Below are 12,691 nucleotides of genomic sequence, written 5' to 3' on the forward strand. Positions count from 1 at the left end.
GGGGGGTGGTGAGCCGCGGTGCATGCCGGGCCGGCGGAGGACCGGCGGGATCAGCGCCCCCTGTCGGCCGGGCGTGGGAGCGCAGGCGGGGTGTGTGTGTGGAGGGGGGGGCGCTCTTAAAGGGCCAGGCGCCCCCGCTGTCCGGCTGCGCTTTTCCAGCAAAAAATGGCAAATCCGAGGCCCGGCTGCAGCCCCCCCCTCTCCCCCCAAGCTCTGCTGTGTCACACCCCGATATTTTAGCTTCCCCCGCGCTCAGGGCACAGCCCCCAGCCCAGCACCCCAGGGGGTGTGGGTGGGGGGGGAACCGGGGGTCATCGCAACCCTGGGGGACCCCCCCTCCCCCGTCAAGGGGCTCCCTGGGCGCCGACCCCCGAGGGGCCGGGAGAGCAGCCTTTCCCGGCCAAGAAAGGGGCACAGCTCGGGCAGGGGTGGCAGATGGAAGGACCTGCTGTAAGCCCAGTTTTGGGGGGGGGGGTGTCCCCCCAAAGGACCTCATCCCTCCCCAGTGAAGGGGCTGCCTGCATGGGGCAAGCTGGAGGGGAATGGAGTGAAGGCTGCTGGACATGGAGGGAGGTGGACCCCTGACCCAAAATCCACAGGATCTGGCTCCCACAGCTGTTCCCCCCCAACACCCAGACTGGCTGCGAGCTGCCACCGCCACCTGGCTCCGACCTCCATCGGAAAACCGGTGGGATGCTTCCCGGCCGAGGCCGGGGGTCCAAGCAGCAGCGACCACCCCTCATGGCTGCGGGCAGAGGGATACCTGCCCATCCCGTGCTGCCTCTGGGGTGACAGAGCCGCTGCCTTTCACCTACCCACAAATAAACCATTCAAGAGTAGTTCAATTTTTCCTTTTAATGCAAAAAAATAGCCAAACACATCTTCCTTCCCCCTCCCCACCCGCCCTCCCCAGGTGTGTTTCCTTTGCTGTTGTTTTGCTTAATATTTCCAGCCAAGCAGCTCCCTCCCCTCCCAGCCCTCCCGAACCTCTGCAGCTCTAACAGCACCCGGCGCATCCCCCCCTTCCACCTTCCCACCGTGGCGGAGCCCAAAGGGACCTCCGGCCACCGAAAAAAAAAGAGGGAAAGAGGGAAAACGGCGGGGCGCACGTTATTTCAGCAACGTGCCAGTTCTAATCCTGCCAAGAGATTACAGGAAGAAAGAAGAAAAATACAAAAATAAAACCACCAAACAAGTAGCGACAAGCAGGGAGCAGCTCCAGCACACAGTGTAAACAGAAGCTGCCCCGATCCGGAGTCCAGCTCTCCCGGAAAGCAACAGCACAACATGCTTTGTACACCCCGAAAGGTCCCTGCAGCGCTGAGCAGTGAAGGGGGAGGTTGTAGTTTTAAGCTCGAGTTGATGTTTTTTTGCCTTTATTCAAAAGGCTGAAGTGATCTCGGAGTCTCCAAGCGGCGTCTGCAGCACTGAGCCTGGCCAGGCGGGGAAAGGGATGGGGAAAAGTGCCACGGGAAGAGGAGGGATTGGGATACAGGGACCCCGAGACCAGTGAGAGTAGGTCCCAGGGCTTTGCAGCTGGGAAATCTGGACAAGGGAAGGGAAAGAGCAAACAAATACAAAAAAAATATAGATATAAAAACAATTTGTGTGGAGGAGGAGAATATGGACAGTAAAGGCAGGGTTACTGTCCTCTTCCCCAAAGCAAGAATAATAATAAAAAAATCCCAGTTGAGGTGACAGTGAAGAGTCTGACAGAATTCCCTTCCCTCGGGAAAAATAAAAATACAAATGAGGTACCTGTTCCACCCCAAAGCCGTCACCCCCTCCCCACAGTCAATTCAACGCTCCAGCCACTGGTTATTGTCTCTCTGAAATAAAATATTCGGGGCCAGGGCAGGCCCGGAGCAGAAGCACCATGCGCGTGGCTGGGCCACGGCGCGCTCTCGGCGCCGGGAGCCCTTGTCCAGTTCCTCCTGGTTGGATTGTTCAGCAGAGATCCAGTCTCTTCTTGACCCTGCAAACAGGCGGTATTGTTCAGTGCTCCACGGAGACGGAGCCATTTCCAGGTCTCACGTGTTTCTCCAGCTTTTTTGTTTAAAAAAAAAAAAAAATTATATATATATATATTATATACAGTACAATGAAAATATCCATGGAAACAAATGGGGTGGCTGGCAAAGATGCTTAACAAAAAAGCCCAAAATAAAACAAGTTCCCAACTCTTCCCCAAACTGATGCTTGCCTTCCCCCACTAGTCCTCCAAGACCACAATCTCCACGTTATGGACCTGGTGCTGATGGTCCTCCACATCTCCCACCACTTTCTCCTCAGTCCTCAGCTCTGTCTCCAGGATCACAGCTTTGCCCTCCGACTCGTCCGTGTCCGCTTCAGGATCCGGCGCCGGGTCGATCTCTATGATGGTCTGCCCGTCGTCCGAGGTGCCTTCCACAGCTTGGATGGTGGAAGTGAGGCCGGACTCCATGGCCACCAGTTCCACGGGGTTGACCACGGCCGCCACATTCGCCAGGGCTCCGCTGTCCTGCATGGCTGCTGAGCTCAGCAGTGCCAGGCTGGAGGATGGGTGGAGGGTGACCGTGTCGGAGGAGCTGGTCTTGGAGGAGGACACCACGGTGGCGTATCGGAAAAGCTGGGAGCCAGATGGCAAGGTATGAACAGTCACTGGGCTGGAGCCTTGGCTAATAGTTGCCACCGGGATGTTGCCCACGGAGAACTGCTGTCCGACAGGAGCGATAGCAATGGGTGAGATGACCGTGAACTGAGGCTGCTGGATGGGGGTGGAGGGGCTGAGGACGGTGGCGGAGGCTGGGCGCTGCAGGCGGGGTCTCTTGGGGGGCTTGGGAGCGCTGACGGGCATCAGCACCACGTTCTGGATGGTTTGGGACTTCGCCTTCTGGTCCTTGGCAAGTTTCTTCTGCTCTTCCAGCTGTCGCTCCAGTTCTGCAAAGAGAACGGCTAAGCAGTGCATTGGGCTAGGGCCAGCATGCTGCAGGAGCTCCTGGGGACTCACGGGCTCCATAAATAACCATTACACCCCACGTTTGCGACAGGAGGTCTCCTAACCACCCAGTCTAGCATGATCTTAGCATTTCACTCAAGATCAAACTGCTCTGAAGGAAAAGGCCAGCAGATTCTCCTGCCACGCACACAGACCTGGTCAAGGTTCTGCACCTGCTCAGCCTGCTTTGGCTGGCTGTCAGCACCTGGATAAGGAACAGGCAATGCTGTATAGCAGTTGGCTACTCCTACTGATGAGAAGATGGGCATTTCTGCTCCCCAGGCGAGACCCACCTACAAGGGAGAGTGGACAAACCTCTCCAGGCAGTAGGAACCGCCTCCTGAGCTTGGCTGGGTCCCCTCCTCAGGAGCTGAGCACGTGTACTGGGGACAGGGAGCAGGACTGCCTGGGTCAATGAAACACCTCCCACAACCCTTGTCTGTGTGAACACTGGAAGTCAGAAGCAGCACAGTAATCTCATTTATCCAGGGCAGTAGGGGACTAGGACATCCCAGATAAGAACAGGTCCTACAGACACGGTGAGGAGGGAGACAAATCCAGCAAGCGGCTCTGGGGAATCCAGGTCAGGTTATTGGCTTCAGCTCAGGGGAAGCTGTGCAAGACACCTGATAGCTCCATGCCAAGACAAGCATACAACTCAGCACCCCATAGACAGAGAAGATTATTAGCTGGGGCACAGCACGGCACTGCCCGCAGCTCGGATGACTGCCGCACAGCTCTTAGCTAGCAGCACCTATTTCCTAATGCCGACAGAATCGGACTCACACCCCCAGCACCCTGGCTGCAGCAAAGGGCACGGACTTCGGGCTGTTGAATGCCCCAGGTAACTGCTCCCTGCGAGGCAAGGGAGAGGGGAAATTCCACTCAAGCCCTAGGATGAAAAGGGATTGGGATGCATTTGTTTTGGGGCAGCATGTATTGAACAATAACCGATATATGGTTCACTGGGGGTTATGTCAAATGAAAGTCACATCAGTTCCCAAGAGCAGCAGCAGGATGAGAAGCCTTTACTAAGCATTGACTGTACCTGCCAGTGTGTAAAGAAACTGTTCCTCTCCTTGCTCTGTCTGGTTTTTCCTGTTGTCCAGAACCTTCTTGACTGTGTCCATTAGCCCAAATGTGTGGGCAACATTGTTCAAGACAGCAGCATCTGCAAGGAAAGTGCATGGGGATGAGTGCCTAGTCCCACACATGGGACTTGGTCAGGTACTCAAAAGATGCTTGTATTACACCAAAGATTTTCGGCTGCCTTTTGTAAAACTATCTCTGTTCTTTCACATGGGCTGGCTGACAAGGGCAGACCCAGCTCCCACAACCTTCTGACATCCAAGGACTAAATAATCCCATTCATATGACAAAGAAAATGAAATAGAGATGTGTCACCCAAGCAGCTCAGAATTGCTGCAAACATAATTTGCAATCACAGAGATACAAATGAGATCTCCACCTACAAATCATCACCCCATGCTGCTGACAGTGTCATTAACATGCCAGCTCCACTGAAAGCTGTGCAAAATTTCTATTATAATCCACTGACTTCAATCACTCACAGCTTCCAAAAGCTGCCACCTACCAGACACAAAGATTCACCAGCCCAATGCTAAATTAGAAAATAAAAAAAAAATATCCCAGGTAAAATGAAGTTTGTGGCTACATGGATGTTCTCTCAGCAAGAGCATCAACAAGAGGTGCTCTCAAACCCTGTGCTCACAGGGGCATGTGCTGAACTGGATTAGGGAACTGATCCAAGTTAAAAATAACCCTAAAGAGGCGAGGGGAGTTATTTTTAACCCAGATCAGTTCCCTCATCTGGTTCAGCCCCAAAAACAGGTTTTCTGGCACAAGTGAAGACAGAACGAGAAGTGAGGGGGCAGGACCTGTTCAAGCCTGCACTGTCACGGAGAAAAGTGTTTGACTAACTCTGGTCCGAGAAGTGAATCTGGGCAGGCTTTCGTGAGGGCCGGGAGCTGAGGACAGTTACCCGATGGTCTCAGCAAGCTGCCAGGGTTATTTTGCTCAGGGAACAGGGTGGCACGTTGTGTCCTTGTGCCCCGCAGTGGTGTAAGCAAATGCACTTCACAGTTGGGCAGGCTGAGACCACACCCAGACCCAGCTCCCCAGCTCAGCTACTGAGTGGTAACTCGCTCGCCATCCTGACTCAACAGCTTTAAACGGTGGGGATGGACCCTTGTCACTTTTTTTGGCCAGCAGCTGCCCTTTTCAGCATCCTTCCCCACTGCAGAGCCAGAGGCTGTGGCTCACAACCTACCCGTCATCTGGAAGGGAGACTGACCCAACCTCTGCTGGACGCCTCTTAGGACTTCTTCTATCTCCTTCTGGATGTTGCACACAACCTCTTCCATCAGCCCCACATCAGCTATTCCTTTCCAGAACATCAGCGTGTCCTCTGTCACAAGGAGAGGGAAAGAGAAGTCAACATGTACAAGCATTTGGCATTTTCCCCCACAAGGCTACCTTAAACCTTCCAGGCAAGAGTAACATTGCAAGACGACTTCTAATTTGGCCATTGGGGTGGATATGACATGCAAAAAAAGCCCCAGAAGAAGAAAAACAGACCCACACAGCAAATCAGTAACATGTTTTCAAGCAGCACCATGACTTCCAAGGCAACATTTCACTGCCTCTGTTCATCTTTGCAAGATGCAGAGCTCAAAATTTTTGTTTGAGGAAATTCTGCCTAAGCTTCCGTACTGATCCTAAGAGGGAAGGCAAGGCACTGCAGCCAGTGAGACACAGCCAAGTGAGCTGACAGGGTACTAACACGGGGTACTAACAAGACACTACTCACTGACGGTTTCAGTCTAGCTTCAGGCTGGCAGGTGTTTACATCCTTAGCATGAATAAAAAAAAAAAAAGCCCCTCACTGTAACTAGTAGCAACTGATCTGGGGGATCATCCACCAGTCACAAGGCCAGGGCTGAAGTCCCCCTCTGCCTGCAGCAGTGAGGAGCTCCATTTGGCAGGGACCCTGCATGCCTGGGAAATGCTGGGATAGCCAAGGGGCTGGGGGACAGCTCTGTCATTGCCTAAACTCTCTTTATTTTCAGGATTTCAGTCTCCAGAATGTAACAGGCAAGGGGAGGAGAAGAAAACACCCAACAAGCAGCCTGAGCTTACCCGAGATCTCATCCGTGTCCTTTTTCATGCCTTCCTCAGTGGCCATGGTGACGGCAGCCGTCAGAGCTGAGTTCCACTCAATCCCCTCCTCCATGCTCTCCTCTGACAGCGCGATCTGGGTGATGCTCCCTGCCAGAGAGGCAACATCAGCTCCCTCTGCGGCACCTGGAGTGCCAGCACTGAATCCCTGCTTTGCTTTCCATCCCCTTCACCCCTCCCAGGCTCTTTTTTTTCACTCTCGTGGTCAGGTTATTTGTGCCTGGCTTCTTTCAACCAAATTAGCTAAAAGCAAATATTACTGCTTCTCATTGGAACTGTGGTTGTGAAAGCCTCTGGGGCTTCTGGAGGGAAAACCATGTGCCCTCCAAAAAGCAAACTGGAGTCCTGGCATAAAAAGATCAGAAAGGGATCAGAATGAAGAAGGGAACAAATAAGCCTCGGCCCAGCCACCCTTCTCCCCTTGCATCATCAACAGGGAGCTCTGTGCCCCAGAGATGCTCTGATCTCTCAGGAAATGATGGGGTCAGGGTCCAAGCTGGTTTATAAAAAGGAAACGGATCTGACTCAATCCTAAATTTCTGGATCAAATTTGGGACTAAGCCAATCTGCAGCCATTGTAAGGTTTTACCATGTGCTTTCCAGGAGATTCTCCTTAGCCTATGGACAACTCTGCTATCTTACCCACCCAGGGCCTTAGAGAAATGTAACCTGCCCAGCTGAATGATGCAGTATGGTTGGGAGTAGTCTTCTCCCTTAACCTCAGCAAAGAGATCACTTTCTGCTCTGGAGCACAGGATTCGCTGAGAATTTGCAGTTGGAATGACAATCAAATCGTTTCCAGCCATCATACCCCGTTCATGGATGTCCAGGTGATGTGGAGCAGGCTGCTCCGGAGGAGGTCAGCATCCCTAAAGTCATTCCTGAGCATTAGCCCATCTCGTGCCTTTGTAATAGACCCTCAAATAGGAAAGACATCAGAAAACACTGTGTGAGCTCTCTCAGGTGTTTGCTCACATGGTGACCCCAGAACTGGGATCCTTTCAAGGTGAGCCTCCCCTGGCTCCCAAGGCTGCCTCTAGTCACTGCTTAATACCAGCTGCTTTCCAGCCCTCGCATTACTGCAGAGCAGATCACCCTGAGAGATGGTACCGAGACCTCTCTGAGCGGACAGGAGAAGCATTTGCCTTCCCAGAAACCAGAGCAGTCTCCTAAACGGTGGGACTGCTCTGCTACGCCTGGGGAGAAGGTGTAAGGTGTGTGTGTGGGGGGTCAGCCTGATTTCATTAGTCCATGGAGGGTGAGGAGTGTCAGAGGGCAACTCCTGTGGCATTGCTAACTGGTTTCCTACCGTCAGCTGATGTAGGAGTCTGCACCACACTCTGCTGCCCCGGCACCGGTGCTCTGGCGCTGCTGATGAGGAGATCAAACTTGGTGCTTCGACAGGTGTTGGTGCAAACTTTGTCGTGCTGGTAGAAGTCAATTTGCCCCGAATCCATCATCTTCCTGTGCAGGGAGTGGGGAGAGAACCAGACTCAGCTCAAATCTCAGCCTGAAGACAAAAGGGAGTATTCCACATAGGAATGCTACAGCCATGGGAAGGACAGAGAAAGGGAGACCCAGTGCCACTCTGCACAAAAAACATCTCCTGCAGGGCTTTCAAATGGCAAATACAAGCCATCCCCCAGCTTCACATACAGGGCTCCAGCCCTTTTCTGCCCCCCACCAGGTCCCCCAGGTGAGGCCACTTCTGTACAGGATGAGGAATCCTGCCCCTCAGACCATGGGGCCAGGAACTCTGCAGGCTGCTGGCCGGGTAATGTGAGCTTCCAAGAGATGTCCTGGGGACTGCAGAGCAGACAAAATGCCTGCTCAGGATCATGCAGCTGCAGTGACAAAGCCCTGAAGCTGGACAGAGTCAGATACCTCAGCATGATTCCTCCGAGGCGAATGGCTCTCTTCCAGTCCTTTAGGGTAGACTTTCCAGCCAGGTGAACAAAATGCTTCGGGCTGATCAGTTGGTCATTGAACTGACAACGAGATAAACAAAGGCTCAGCAAACAGGGTAGTATCACTTCGGAAGACTGTATTGGGACACCCAACACAGCCAGTCCACAGCTCATCTAAGCCCCCACTGTTACCCAGAAAGAGGAGCTGCTTCTCAAATTCCTACCAGCTTTGAACCCTTCAGTGCAGCAAAACTTGTAACTCCAGAACAGGTATCTTTGCAGAGATGACCTGCCAGCCACTGGCATTCGAACCACACAGCTCTAGCCAGGAACAGCCCTGAAGGCTTTCATATGAAGCACAAACCAAATTAGCTCCTTCTGTGAGCATGTACAGTCATCTTGCAGATCATCACGGAAGACTCCCGTTACATCAAATAGCCGAGCAACATCTAGCTGACACAGGTATTCACTCAGGCATCTGTTCTGTCCTGCTCCAGTGACTAAGATAGTTCCCATTGAGGGTCAGCAACAGAGCACTCTCGCCGCAGCAGCACACGGGGACTCAGCCTCAGCGCATCAGCTGTGACATTACCACACTCTCAAGTGGAAAAAGTAACAGCAAGATTTCTCTTGATGCAACCTGCTCACGGAGGGAGTGACAGGAGTGGAGTATCAGGACACCGGGGGAAACAGACAAGGAAGAAGAGCTCTGGCAGATCTCAGTATGCATCCCCTGCCTGCCTGCAGCTCCAAGTCCCTCATCAAGTGCCAAATACTACTCCGAAATACAACGTGGGTGATAGGCCTTCACTCGTTAACCCACTCTTCCCCTGCTTCTCCTCATGCTAAAAACAACTTTAGCACTAACAATCCAGCACACTGCAAAGGCAAAGTTTGAAAGATGAAATGCAAAAAGAAAGTCCTATGGAGGTCAAGTGCCAGACCTTGAGACCAGAGAAGGAATCCACTGCGAAAACTCCCTTACCTTTACACACTTGACATTAATTCCGGGACAGACAAACTTCTTCCAGAGCAAGATGGCTTTGCTCTCCCCGCAGGTGATGGGATAGGCGATCTCGATTTCCTCGTTCGTTTCAATGGTGCTGGGGTCTGAGAGAGGAAGGGGCGAAAATGAAACTTTCCACCCAAGAAGCTCAAATCCCACAAGGCAGAAGCTGAAAACTCACAGGTTGCGAGACCTACACTGAGGATGCCAAAAGAAGGACCGTTCCCAGTCCAGGATCAGTCCTGCCTTAGTCTTCTCCAATTACTAGCTCTAACAGCAACTGTCATCTGCTTTTTAATATAGCAACACTCAAAATTAAGCTCATCTGTCAGGAGAACATGGGATTGGAAATCCAACAAATCTGTAAGGGGGGGGGGGGGGGTCAATGAGAACAATCTGTGGAAAGCACAGATATCTCTCAGATTTCTTGCAGCTCTGGTATCTCTTTAGCAGAGATATCAGATATTTACTGATAATATATTCTCTTCACACGCAGAGTTTCTGCTAATACTGCCAAAAGACCCACACCCACACAGGAAGCAGAACACTAGTTAAGATCTAGTGACAGCACCTAATGACAGGAGCCTTCTCCCACATACTCCTCAGGATGGCAGGGAGCACTCAGAGTCAACCTGCTCAGTTCTTCTGAACATCCAACCCAAACTGTCAGGCTGTTCATTCAACAAAGAGCCAGCAGTCAGAGTCTGATGCCTCAGCCAGTGCAGACACAACTGCCATCCTTATAACCATCATTCCTGCCTGCTAGTGTTGCACACCAAGTCTAGGGTGAAATCTCGGCTCCCCTGGACCCCGTGGGAGCCCTTACCATTCATTGCAGGAGAGCCAGGATCTCAGTTGAGGACTTTGAGACCAAGCAGTAACAGCAGACTCTTAGTCCAGAGTATGCCCAGCCCCTGCACCCACATCCATGCCTGGGAAACAGCATCTGCAGGGGCAGAGCCAGAAGGAAGCCCAGCGAACTGGAGACACCAGCTCAGCGGCGACCAGCCCTGCAGAGGAGGGGATTCTGCCCACGCCAAGCAGGAACTCACCGATCCCTTCTTCTAGCTTGTGGATGGTGTGGGTTTCGACGGCCACTACGGCAGCGCTGGCCTCAGAGCCCTCTTGGTAAATCCTGTTGTGAAAGCAGCCATCCATAAACAAACTGTATAAATCATGGGAAATTAAGATTCATAGCACGGGGTTAAAAATTCAGTTTGTTTCCTTCTTGCCTGTCCTCCAGGGACATGGATTTTGTTTGATACAGTTTCAGTCGCAGGCATTTTTTTGGCACATACAAAAATACGATAATAATCCCAAGGACCGAAACACGCAGAGGCATTCCCAGTCCTGTCATTGCACCCTCCACATTGGCAGCGCCACTGAAGCAGCTCTGCAGCGCGCTTCCCTGTGCCTTCTCCTCTGGTTTCTGATACAGGCAGTTACCCACGACAACAGGAAGCAGAGCTCAATGCCCCAGGATTTCCCTTCCAGCCCTGTGTGACACTGCAGCAGGGGTGATCACGCAGGGAAGAGTCACTGTCAGGCCTACAGCCACCCTGCTCTGTGAGTATTATCAAACTGGAGCCAGTATATTTACATCCTGATTGATCCAGAGTTAAGGTGAAGCGCCTGGTGGCAGCCACTTCTCTGCAGCAGCTGCCAGGGGACCACAAAATTCCCTCCAACATCCCAGCTTCATTGTCTTTTAGAGGAGAATTATTTTAGGGGAAGGCTGGCACAGAGGCATATGCGGATCTGGACCCACGGGCACAGACCACCACGTACAGCAGCTGCAGTGTGGCAACAACCCACCCTGGGGCCAGAGAGGGAAGAGGGAGACCGGGAGGATGCGTGGCCGGGGCAGCACCACGACCACCTCGCTGCTTCCTCACTGCCATGGCCATCGCCAGGTTGCCGTGATCTGGAGATAGCATCGTGCGGACTTGTCCCCGCAGGACAATTTCAGTCCTTGGAGGCCCCGTGACAGCGACACACACAAAAGCTTTTTTGCCTTGTAATTTTCTCCCTACCGTGCGTGGCACAAAACCGATGCGGACCTGGAAAACGCAGCGACACTTGGTCCCCGCACCAGGAAAACCTGCAGAGAACCCCCCCACGTCCCACCCCGCACCTCCCAGACACACCAGTACCATCCAACTCACCCTTGCTGCACCGGCTGAAGCTGCAAGATCACTTGGGTTTTGGTATCCTCCGGGTTCTCCCCTTCGTTTCCGTCACTTGGTACAACCACCACATCACCCACAGGGACGCTCACTTCGGCATTCGCCATCTCTCACATGAAGCCCGGCGGTGGCGGGGTGCCGCGGTGCTGCAGAGGGCAAAGCAGAGGCAGGTCTGTTCCGCGGCAGCACCGCTGCCTGTGCAGGGAGAGGGACAGGCAGCGGCGTGTAAGCATGATCGCCCAGTCCCGCCGCAGCAAAGGCCGGGCTAGCGGGGACCGAGGGGCTGGCAGAGCAAAGCTCCGGTTCCAAAGAGGGGACCAGGCATTTTAAATTCACCACCAGAGAGATGGCAAGCGCCTGTCAACACACGGGAGGATTTCTCCTCCCCTCTTGATCACGATAGCTGGGAACATCTCATCCGACAACACAAAACCGACAGAGGCAGATCCCCCCAGTGCCATCCCACTCATAACTTCCCAAGCCGGCAGCAGCCGGTGGCTCTCCCCAGCCCCGCAGGCTGACGCTGGCTGAGCAAACCCACACTGTGGGTTTCGGCGAGAGCACGAGAAGGTTTTCCGAGCTTCTCCCCCTCCGGCTGGCAGCGCTTCCAGCCACCCTTGGGATGCTCTGATCCCTTGCTACCAGGAACATGCCCGGGACCGACCCTTCCCACCGCACGCGGGCTGCGGAGAAGCCGGTATTCCCAGCGGCAGAGGTGCGGTGTTGCAGGAGATCCTCACGGGGGGGTGGGGGGGGGGGCACCGAGCTGTTCCCTGCTGCTACGCAGGGAGGAATAAAAGTGGTTTTGTTACTGCCGTAGGGCTGGAGTTCAGCCCTGTGCGCCAGGCGTGGGTCAGGGTCCCCCCCCCCCCCAGGCTCCCTCCTGGGGGTTTAGAAGCTTTTGGGGAAGCGCTTGTGTCCAGAGGGGACCGCAGGCGGCTGACGGTGGGCTGGGTGGCCCACGGCTGGGACAAGCCAGGGGACGCGCACCCCCCCCGCCCACGGGTGACTGGGCCTCCCTCCTCGGTCACGTCTTCACCCTCTCGGGGCTCGTGGCGCAGGCCAGACTCCCCCGCTCCGGGGCAGCGCTCCCCGGTGATGCTCCCCTGGGACCCCCCGCGCTGGGACGGCGGCGGGGCCGCGGCTTCCTCAGGATTGCCGGCGGGCGGGGGGGGGGGGGGGGGGGCACGGCCGGGAGATGGAGAAACCCCGGCGGTGACCGGTGACCGGCTCCGGCCCGCGGGCCGAGGCCTGACCTCGGCGGGGGGGGGGGGGGGGCTGCTGGGCGAGGACCGCGGGCCGGGGGGGGCGGCGGTGGGGCCCCCGCAGGGCCGCGGGAGCAGCACGGCCCCCGCCCAGGGAACCCCGAGGCCCCGGTGGGGGCCGCTGGCCCTCGCTAGGCCGAGGGGAGGCCCCG

The 12,691-nt window shown here is 54.6% G+C and overlaps 1 protein-coding gene across 4 annotated transcripts; it reads right to left on the reverse strand.

Annotated features, from left to right (window-relative positions):
• Positions 1-997: 997 nt before the first annotated feature.
• GMEB1 (glucocorticoid modulatory element binding protein 1) lies at positions 998-12,016 on the reverse strand. Of its 4 annotated transcripts, none has more exons than XM_010576195.1 (10): positions 11,254-12,016; positions 10,141-10,223; positions 9,068-9,192; positions 8,060-8,163; positions 7,485-7,639; positions 6,137-6,265; positions 5,268-5,405; positions 4,026-4,148; positions 2,249-2,919; positions 998-2,046 (listed from the first exon to the last, which is right to left on the reverse strand). In XM_010576195.1, exons 1-10 carry the CDS (start codon positions 11,379-11,381, stop codon positions 1,996-1,998), a joined length of 1,707 nt encoding a protein of 568 aa, XP_010574497.1. In that variant the 5' UTR covers positions 11,382-12,016; the 3' UTR covers positions 998-1,995. The 4 variants fall into 4 exon arrangements, with proteins under 4 accessions (XP_010574497.1, XP_010574499.1, XP_010574500.1 ...); XM_010576197.1 differs by lacking the exon at positions 11,254-12,016 and adding an exon at positions 9,915-10,034 and having other exon boundaries at positions 10,141-10,224; XM_010576198.1 differs by lacking the exon at positions 11,254-12,016 and adding an exon at positions 9,915-10,068 and having other exon boundaries at positions 10,141-10,210.
• Positions 12,017-12,691: the final 675 nt, after the last annotated feature.

This window comes from Haliaeetus leucocephalus, unplaced genomic scaffold (assembly GCF_000737465.1).
Source record: "Haliaeetus leucocephalus isolate CR32 unplaced genomic scaffold, Haliaeetus_leucocephalus-4.0 Scaffold517, whole genome shotgun sequence".
NCBI lineage: Eukaryota > Metazoa > Chordata > Aves > Accipitriformes > Accipitridae > Haliaeetus > Haliaeetus leucocephalus.

Excerpts from the sequence above, each read along its gene's own strand:
- GMEB1 (XM_010576195.1), bottom strand. The coding sequence starts at position 11,381 with ATGGCGAATGCCGAAGTGAGCGTCCCTGTGGGTGATGTGGTGGTTGTA. Across the intron at positions 9,193-10,140 it reads CAAGCTAGAAGAAGGGATCG|ACCCCAGCACCATTGAAACG; the intron begins GTGAGTTCCTGC and ends TTCCTCTCTCAG. Across the intron at positions 2,920-4,025 it reads GTTTCTTTACACACTGGCAG|AACTGGAGCGACAGCTGGAA; the intron begins GTACAGTCAATG and ends TTCTCTTTGCAG.